Source organism: Epinephelus fuscoguttatus, linkage group LG17 (assembly GCF_011397635.1).
Source record: "Epinephelus fuscoguttatus linkage group LG17, E.fuscoguttatus.final_Chr_v1".
In the NCBI taxonomy this organism is placed as follows: Eukaryota; Metazoa; Chordata; class Actinopteri; order Perciformes; family Serranidae; genus Epinephelus; species Epinephelus fuscoguttatus.
The window spans coordinates 28525068-28535090 of record NC_064768.1 but is presented as its reverse complement, the minus strand read 5'-3'; the positions used below and the strand labels follow the sequence as shown (position 1 = coordinate 28535090).

Here is a 10023-nt window from a genome sequence, read left to right as displayed (position 1 = left end):
TTGTTTTATCATGTGTGGCTGAATTAAGTTTGCTCATGACACTTATCACCCTCCAGAAGGAACAAATGCCCAGTGTCACCTTTACCTACAGTAGAATCAAGGGCATAGGTGCCATTTCAACATTGAAAGTGGACACAAGGGTTTTTTGGTGCTCCTCAGGAAATTTTGAACATCAGACCAGGGTTTGCTCTCGACTTTTTTGCATGGCCAATATGTCCATTAATATTCCAGAATTCTGGCCATATAACAGAATACGTTTAATGACAGTGAAACCCACCGTGCATGGCAGAGTCAAATGTATCTCTGGTCTGAGCTCCAAGGTTGCGGTGTGTTGAAGGTCTGCTTGGAGAATGTGATCCATGATGCTATCACCTAGCGACAGTGAGTGTGGTAAGAGAAGATCGTGAGTGCTGTGGATGTGTCATATGTACAGCTTTGTCGGTCAAATAGATCCGTCTGTAGTAAAAATAAAAATCTGGTCTATATGTTTGTATTTAAGTTGTCTAAGCAACAAATATAGATTAATATTGATATATATTAACACGCTATTTATTTATTTGGCATATTTCCCACTGGACATTTTGGACTTTGATATTTTCAGCTGCTGGACGACTACATGTGATACCAGCAAAAAGCCAGCATATGCCTTCTGACTTAAACCCTGTGTTAGATGCCTAATGTTCTGCATTTTGGTGAATTTGAATGCATCAATTTGTGTTTTCTCTGCAGCATTTTATGATGGAAATGTCTTTAATTTCTTCGAAATGCAAGACCTCTGCTACTTTGATGTTTCTATGGGTGGCGACAAATGTTTAAAATATTGAAGGGGTGGTGCCCCCTGTGCCCCCCCTGAAATCTACACCTATGCTTACACTGATAAGATGTAGGAAGGAGCAGATGTTGCTATCCTTATTTCTCCTAGCAAGCACACAGTTAATTAACAGTAATATCAAACTTCACCCATTTTTTTTTTGCTCTACCTTCTTGTAAACTCCTCTAGGCCCTCTGGTGGCCCTCATCTCTAGTCACCCTAATTTGAGCACCCATCGCGTTGCCTGAGTGGTCCCTGACCCCATCTACCCCACCCAAACCCCAGTGATGAACAATAAGCAGCGAGTAAAGTTACAGTTGCTGTGTGCTGGTATTTATGCCAGACTGCAGCTCACTGAAACCCCCTCCGCGCAGCAGATTATCGGACCAAACCATTGCCGCAGTTCAGGTTTTAGCACCTGTCACATGAGGCTTTACATTCGCAAATCGCCGGCTACCATAACAGCTAAGTATGTTTGCTTTACCATCCTGCAGACGTATATCGGAGCAGCCCTTGTAGATGGTGCCACAGTGCAGCTCTCTGTGAGATGAGCTGCCAAATTGCACCGACACCCCTATAGCGCGACTGGCAGCATCACCCACTGCCTGCAATGGCGTTGTAGCGGCTCCAGTGTGTCCAAACGTTTCTGTAGTGGCGATTCCGTCCCGGACAATTTACGAGCGTGGGATAGAAATGTTTTTATCGAAAGGTTTTGCGACAAGAGCATCTATATTGTCCACGAGTTTACGCCTCGGGATTACAGTTTGTTTGTATCACGCGTCAAACGGAGCCGGAGCCATGAATGTAAGTCTGACTCTTTTGTTTTTGTAACATTGGAGCAACATCGCTGTGGTTTGTGGTTAACAGTTAACTTAGTCTTCTGGTAATCACAGAGGAAGGTCAGTCGTTTATATGATTGCCCCCTGCATGTGCACGGGAGGGGAAATGCACATAAATAAATGTTTAACAGTGTCAGAATGGGGAAACCTGAGCTGTCATGCTGTGTGCGGTGTGGCTGATGTGCTTGTTTGTCTGATCCCACTGACACAATGTTAAAGCCTCAATTTCATCTTTCATCTTTCACCTCTAACTTTATGTGCTATGTCACCCAAAGCAGCACAGGATGTTATTCAAGTTGATTTTATTTTGCACAAGGAATTTTACCTAGGTGTTACCAGCAAGAGTCCGGCATGGTGAATAATGAATATTGAGTCAGGACATTTAGGTTTCAGCCACTGCTGCTGCTGCTGCTGCTGCTGCTGATGCATCCATACCATTCAGCACAACTGAGATTAATGGATTGTCTGTTTTCCCACATGGATGTTTCTGTGTTATATTTCATCATCCTCTTTGTGTGAATGTATTTCCAAACAGGATTAAATATGTATGGCTGTAGGTATGGAATATTTAACCACAATACTAGCCTGCTACCCTGCTCCAATGCAGTATTATTGTAATGGTGGGTAAACTGCAAGGCTTTCAGTTCATGAAATGTTTAGTATTGTTGTTCCTGGGATGGTATCAACACATTACTGGGGCATTCAACAGCCCTTTTCTCTCTGTGCAGTAAAGGTTGCAACTACCATGAAATGCTTTGTTTAAGGGCATTAAGTAGGGACCGGCATAATTTCAGTGATGGTTTAAAAAGCTATGGGATGTGGCGGCGAACAAGGGTCACAGCTTACTATAGCAAACAGAGGGAGTGGGAGAGGAAAATAATATTTCCTGCAGCATAGCACCAGTTTAAATATAAAGAGCTCAAACAGGGATATTGATTTGAGGAGGTTAACAGTGCCAGCAGTGCTGAAAAGACAACATAATCAGGGTGCTTTTAGAGTCCAATAGGCTTTCATAACTAGTCCTCTTGTACTAAGACTCATACATCAGCATATTTGGCTCCCATGTTACTAAATAGTTTTATTTATGGAAGGTGAAAATGATCCCTTCTCAAGCTTTGTGATCGTTTTTTTTTTTTTTTACGAGAAAGAGCCACTTTCAGTTTGTGTTGTTACAGTGCGCGTGTTTAAATAGTTATCCCTCTTGAAATCACATTATAATGCAATGTTACAAAGTGTTTCTATCTTTATAACTTCTCTTTTTAACTCTGCAGGTGTGAATGGGTCTGAAGGAACTACAACATCAGGTGGATCCCACTAGGCAGCGCTGCAGTAGGTCAAACTAGACTCCTCACTCCCACATTCTAATGAGGCCACGGCGATGCTGACATCCCCCCTGAATCCAAAGACATCATCATGCTGAAGACGGAGGCCTCGGGGGAGAGGACCAGCCTCCGGAGTGCCTCCCCCCACCGTAATGCCTACCGTGCTGAGTTTCAGGCGCTAAAAAGGGCCTTTGACCAGCCTCGGATCGATGGAGACTCCAAGCCCAAAGACCTAGAACGGGTGAAACAGCCAAGGGGCCGCCAGTATGGCAGCCATGTCAGTCGCATTAAGGACATGTTCATGCAGATGGGCTCAGATAAAGTGCCGGTTAAGGCCAGGGGTTGTGATGACACCTCGCCGCAAAAGCTGGTCAAGCCCACCAACTTCATCAACAAGGCCGATGGATCGGTGATAAGACTCCAACATTCCTCATCAGCTGACAGGGTTGGAGGTGCTGGAGCAAAGTTCTCTGAAACCAGGAAGCTGTTTGAGCAGCAGTCACGTGACCAGTCCCAATCACCAGTCTTTCCATACGGACGTGATAAACGAGGTTCCCATGAGCATCTAGACGACTGGCGAGGTGCGAGGTCTAATCGAGGCAGCACAGACTCCTTGGACTCACTTTGCTCTAGAACAGAGGCATCCTCGCCAACTGTCAGTCAACTTAGTGCTGTTTTTGAAAATGCTGACCACCACAACCAAGGTGCGCCCTACAAAGGAGTCAGCAGACGGGCCCTCTACTCACCAGACGGATTCAACCGCCATGGAGGTGACGTCAGTGAAGATGATTCAAGACAATCTCCAGTTCGTGGAAGCTACCGGAGCAGGATAGGAGGAAAGGTTCCAACATCCTCCTCTTCTGAGGACCTTCTGAGCCCCAGTCCTGGGACGGAGACTTCAGAGCTGAAACCTGCACCAAAAGACGAAGAAGCCCAAGACAAATCAGACAAGGTTAAGACTACGGGCGGAGAAAGACAGCGTCTGTCTGGGGTCACCACCAACGGAAGCCAGGTCAATGGCTCATGTGAAGAAGAGGAGAAACCCTCAGAAACAAGAAAACATACTGAGGATTTAGGGGTGTCCAAAGCTTCAAAACCTACAGATGATGCTGTGATTACCGATAAAGCTTTTGACGATGCAACCCCTGAGCCGTTGCCAACCCCAACTACACCAGCTGGGGAAAGCCAGGAGGATGGAGACGGTTCAAGAGATGACAAGTCCTCCGAATCTCCCAAGGACCAGGTGGAAGAGCCCGATGAGGAATACGTTGGGAATGAGCGGGTGATTTTTAACGCAGATGGGGACGCCTGTTACCAGGGTTGGGGGGAAAGCTGCACAGATCCTGAGGATGACCTCTACGGAGACGATGAGGATATTGTCTACGACCCGGGCTCTGATCTGACAGACATTCCCGGTCTGCCACAAGAAAACAAAGAGGACATCCCTGCAAAGAGGAAGATTCGTTTCAGCACTGCCCCCATTACAGTAAGTTGGGTACTGAACAAAACTGTTGTGGAAGCCTTAATTGTGTAAACACACTGAACACAATCCAACATAAAAGCCCTGGTGCTGCTCTTATCAAAAGTAGGTTAAAACAACAGAGAGCTAATATTGTATTCAGAGCTTCCTTTTATGGGCTCGTATTTATAGTTACTGTTGAACTACTGGATGTGGTTAGCTTTGTTGTTTTCAAATACATTTTTATGAGGTCACATGATCACGATTAAATGATCTGACATCAATAATCTTTACCCTCGTAAGACCTTTATAGCGTGCTTTCACATTTTGTTTCTTTAATACCGTCGCTGATATGCTAGATAAAATATCAAATTGTGTGGCTATTTTGTGATGCTGAGCTTCAGGGTCAAAACATCGCCCTCTGGGAAATTGACGTGTGCAAGAGGAGAACATCTGTGCATGTGTTAGTCATGCTGGTTCTGCACCCACACAGTTTTCACACATGATACCGTGTTTGTTTTTCTCAAACAGTCTCATCTCTGTCTTAATGAAGAAGCTATTTATCGAGCTAGGATATTTTGTACTTTTCAGTCGCAGAGTCTGTACGAATCTGTACTATATGTACAGAATATGGTGTACCTAGTGTATGTGTGTGGGTAACCTTGTGTCCGTTAGATTTATGGCAAGTTACAACATACATTTCTACCATCCATACCACAGGGATTTTACAGGGACTGGAAAGGGCATAATAACGCCACAATAAGGTTTCACTTTTGAATAAAGGTCATTGTTTCTGGTGAAGATGCAGCCATGATGCCCAGTTCCCACAGAGTTTAATTTCTGCGGTAACCTCTTGTCTTAAATGAATAGAAATTGCTCAACTACAGTTTTTGTTGCATCATCTGCCGTGAAGTATTTTGACACTGTTTGCAGTGCTGAGTTGGACACAATGCAGCCAGTGTTTGTGGATTGGGAAGATGGATTTGGAAGATTATGGGAAATATTTTTCAGTCTTTATCCCCAAGCATTTGGAATCAATAAGCTTATTTGGAGTAGTGAACAACATGCTTTAGGTTGCACTTTTCCTTTTTATCTAGTTTGTCAATGAAATCTGTTTTTATTTTTAAGATTCTCAGCCTGTTGACATACAAGAGACGTGTGAGCGTGTACATGTAAAATGTGAGGGGAACACTGGTAATTTAGAGAGTGAGATTTATGTAGATTTGGAGCTAACACAAACATTCCACAAGTTGAGAATCAATCCTATTAACATGCTGTAACGAACCAGAACAATTAGCCCAGTTATTCTGAGGAGAAAACGTGATGTTGGCTCACTAATTACCCTGTACTGTCTCTGCAGTGTGTGTCCTTTTGCATCTCTCTCCTCTCCTCCCTCTCAGGAGTCAGCACACGTGCTTTAAAGCACACACAATCAAAAGCATACATTTCTACAAGGATATTGGTTCTGCCATTATCTGGCTAAGCATCAAATGTAATATAAATATATGTTTTTGATAATATGTTGAATTCATTTCAATTTTATTTTCATCACACAGTTAAAAGTGAGCGGTACAAAGCTTGTTGTCCCATTTAGGTCGAACAGGCGGGGAATATGTTCCTCTGTTGTTGTCTGTCGTTTCAAGGCTTCTGTTTTCTATGAAAAGGACAGACGCTCGTTCATCATATGGAATATTCAACAGAGGCACTGCCCCCCCTTCACACAGACGCACACGCACAATTAGACATGGACCCCTCCCACTTCTCCATCAAACACCCCCTCTCCTCTCAGCACATGAGGAACAAGCAGGGTTCTGTCTTTTGTTCATCTATATAGTGAAAGAGACAAAGCTATTTTCTCAGCCCCCGGCCCCGCACGAGTCCAGCTTGACCCCTGTGGGAGGAGACGGCAGAGAAAACCTTGAAAAAAACTGCCGTTTTATAATCTAATACTTTACGTTCCCTCCCTTTCATGTAATGTTTCTTGGTTCTGCCCCATAAAGCGGATAAATAATTTCAACATCCCAGCTTTGAAAGCTTAATTAATTTTAGAAATCATCGTGGCAGCCACAGGGAGAAGATGACACACAACCAGCTTTTGGCAACATCTTGTTAACATGCACACTGGCTTGTGTTTGGGAAGATGAATAACAGGTCCAGATATTCACAGAAGCCTGTTATTGGTTTGACTTCACTAGAGCTGTAACATTTTTAGACCAAACAACTAATTGATTAATCAAGAAAATAATAAATAGATAAATCAACCGTGAACATAATTGTAAGTTTCAGCCCTAGACTTCATGAATGTTGAGTTTAGAAATCAAATTTTTAGCCATACTACCAGCATGGGTCTGTGGATAGCAATGTCAGTTAGTCTGACGGTCCACCACTTTGGTCCAGAATAAAATATCTCAACAACTATTGGATGGATTGTCTGCACAGTTGTCCCCAGAGGATGAACCCTATTGGCTGATGATGCTCTGACTTTCATGTAGTGTCACCACAGGGTTGACATTTTTGCTTTAAGTGAAGTGTCTTTTTTAAAACCCAGGCTGAAGCTGTAGAAGTTTGGGGCCGATTTATCCCTGATTGACCCCTCCCGATAGATGGAGGAAAAACCTGGTCTAGGACCTTGGTCGGTACCAATGATCAGCCCAGATTATCTGGTAATGAGTGAGGTTTACAGATCCAGTTTTAAACATTATGAACTGCTCGCAGACTCATCACAGCTGCCTCCATAATGTCAAACATTGTTTGATATTTAGGAATTAAATTCTGCATTACAATTATGATTACAAAAGCTGACTGTGTTGCCAAGCAACAATAAACAGTCTAGCCCTTGAGGCTAATGCTAGCATACTATTGTTGATATATTATGTAGATATCAAAACTGGCAGTTAAAATCTCACCTTCAGTTCTTGCTAAAAAAAACAACCAAGCCAAGTTTCTTATTCGGACTCATTTAGCCCTCTGCTTTCGTTTTCCTCAATGCAAAGCATTATTAATACACAGGAAGTTATTGCAAGATGTCAGTCTCTCTTTTTTTACATCTGCATCCCCATGAGATCATGTGTGCTGGTGTATTCATGCTCCCTCTGGTTTGGTAAGAATAATAATATCTTGTAGTGCATGCATGTTTGAGATCAACTGGAAGAACTTTTCTGAAGTTTCTCCTCATGTGCATGAAGCAACCCAATTTCAAAATCGTTCGGGATTTTATACCTCCTGCAGTCTGAGCCTGGCTTAGGTGAGGTGTCTTGATTAGATATCCATGAGCGCGGTTCAGATGTTTATGGTTCCCTGATGATTAATACAGAGACTTTGGTGATTGCCTGTCTTTCCTCTAGTACCACCATGAGGTTCACACTTGTGGCTTTGAGTGACACTAATGCAGTGCCCCTTCTGCTGTTCAGGTTTCTCAAGAACCTCTCATCTAAACAACTTCACACTCAACCCTGCACTTCTATGGGTCTTGAGCAATACACCTGCCAAGTGTGATGTTGATCGGTTGAACGATGGACTGGAACAATTTTGGTGATGACCTGACTCTCTTTTTGTCCTTTGACCACTTAGTTCATGACTGAACACATGTAAAACTAATGACATTCCCATCAGCCTTGGCTGTACTACTTTGCTAATTAGCTTGTGTTAGCATGCTAACACGCTGAGCTAAGATGGTGAACATGGTAAACATTACACATTATTAGAATTGTCACTGTGAGCATGTTAGTATGTTGACGTTAGCATTCAGCTCAGCGCATTGCTGTGCCTACAGTGTTTGCACAGAGTTGCTCCCATTGCTGTTAACTCTTGTTAATACTCATGCAAGTTTTTTTTTTTTCATCAATATTACTTCCACATCCTTTCACTCAGCTGTAACATCCCGACTGACCCAGTGAGAAGTGACTGCTTTGAGCTGCCTGAGGCGAAGGCAGCCTGCTCTCCCGAAGGCACTGACCTACAGACGAGAATCAGATCTCATGTTCAGTCAAGCAACCGGTTTTATTCATGTCATTAGAACCTCTAGTTCGGTTGTTCAGTCTGAGGCCTATAGATCAGTGTAGTAGTATTGAAGTAGATTACCATCTAGCATTGCACTTTTGATGTCCTGTTGTCAAAGTAGGGTCTGTGCAGCTGATATGACATTGAGAATACAATGTTTGATCTGATGGTATGACACACATCTCAGCCAGTGCTCAGTTCCCCCGTGTGGTTTCCTCACAGTTAAAAAAAAAAAAAAATCAGCCTTGATCACAAACAAATCCCAAAAGCTTTTAACCATCTCACACTTGTTGCCGATTTCTTTGCATGCAGCGTGTTTTCTGTCTTTCTTTGTGGAACCGCACCCCAGGAGTTTGACAGAAGAAGGCTTCTCCCTCTGCACGCACTCTGCTGTTTCAGTCTCCTCTTGTTTTCCTCCCTCCATCTGTACGTGACTGGCATTTATATCGTCCTTTTAATGGTACTTTTTCGTGCCTGTAGTGCAACAGCATTTTCATCGGTGGAGACACCGTGATATCGTAATGGAATTAAGCAGATGTGATGAGCGGAGCAGCAGTTCACCGGCCACTGAAGTCGCTCTGTAATCAGCCCCTCCACTTCGCATGCTGTCTGTTACTGTATCAAAGAGACTGGCGTTCTGTCCATTAGATTCTGCTGCCGTACCGTTAGTGGAATGCTGAGTAGCATGGATCTGAGCTCAGAGCTTTAATCGATATGATAGATGTGTGTTGCCTCTCTTCTCTGTGGCAATGATTTTGGATCCACAAGACTTTTTTATGAATGTCTTTTACTAGATGTTTTGACTGGTATGTTGTTCGGCAACAGGGATGGTTGTGTTCATTCTTTTTCTGTGTTGTATAAATGTCTGTGTCTTGTACTTTGGTGAGAGTATTTTTTTTTTCAAGATTTAGTTTCCTGAATGTAAGAGGGTGTGAGGTCAACACAGGGGCATATGATGTCACTGAGATGACTCATTTGCCTCAGACGAGGGGTGGGATCAGAACGGTGACACAAAGAATGTGATTGGCCGCCCTAAGTGCCCCCTCTACCAGCGTCAGAAGGTAATAAATGGCCACAGGTTTTTCAGTCCATGGGTGTCTTTCTCCTAAATAGGAGTTGGGGACATTTTATATGTCTGTATCCACAAGCCCATTGTCTCAATTTCTCCATTGCTGTTTGCTATTTAGTAGTATTGACAGCTGTTTATTTGGCATTCATTTATCATACTGAATGAACAATGTAACTATCAACAATGCAGAGTTTATTATTGCTGTTGCTGCATTACTGTGCCCTCAGTCTGGCACAAGTTTCCAAACCCACCCTTACCTCAGACTGATCTCCTCATGCTTGCAGATTAGATCCCACTACAAACGCTTTGTTGCAAAAACAACCTACACACATTTTGCTTGTGTACTTTTGTTGTATGCAGGTTTGTAACTCAGGCTGCAGTCATTAAACCAATTCAGAGACTCATCTTGTACTTTACTGGAGCACGAAAGAACATAAAGACAAAGTCGCTGATGCTTAAAAACAGAGAAAATGCCAACTAGCACCCTCCCAGTGCTGCTCCACAGCCTTGCCAGACGGTTATTT

At 43.3% G+C, this 10023-nt stretch overlaps 1 protein-coding gene across 5 annotated transcripts in view; it reads left to right on the top strand.

Annotated features, from left to right (window-relative positions):
• Positions 1–10023, top strand: part of ppp1r9a (protein phosphatase 1, regulatory subunit 9A) — a 69391-nt gene that overhangs the window by 4984 nt on the left and 54384 nt on the right. For 4 of the 5 annotated variants that reach the window (XM_049603294.1, XM_049603293.1, XM_049603292.1 and 1 more), the window contains exons 1-2: positions 1291–1615; positions 2922–4458. In XM_049603294.1, coding sequence (XP_049459251.1) covers positions 3064–4458 — 1395 coding nt within the window. In that variant the 5' untranslated portion in view covers positions 1291–1615; positions 2922–3063. Of the gene's footprint in view, positions 1–1290; positions 1616–2921; positions 4459–10023 lie in introns of those variants that run through there. The other variant, XM_049603291.1, reaches the window with a different exon arrangement.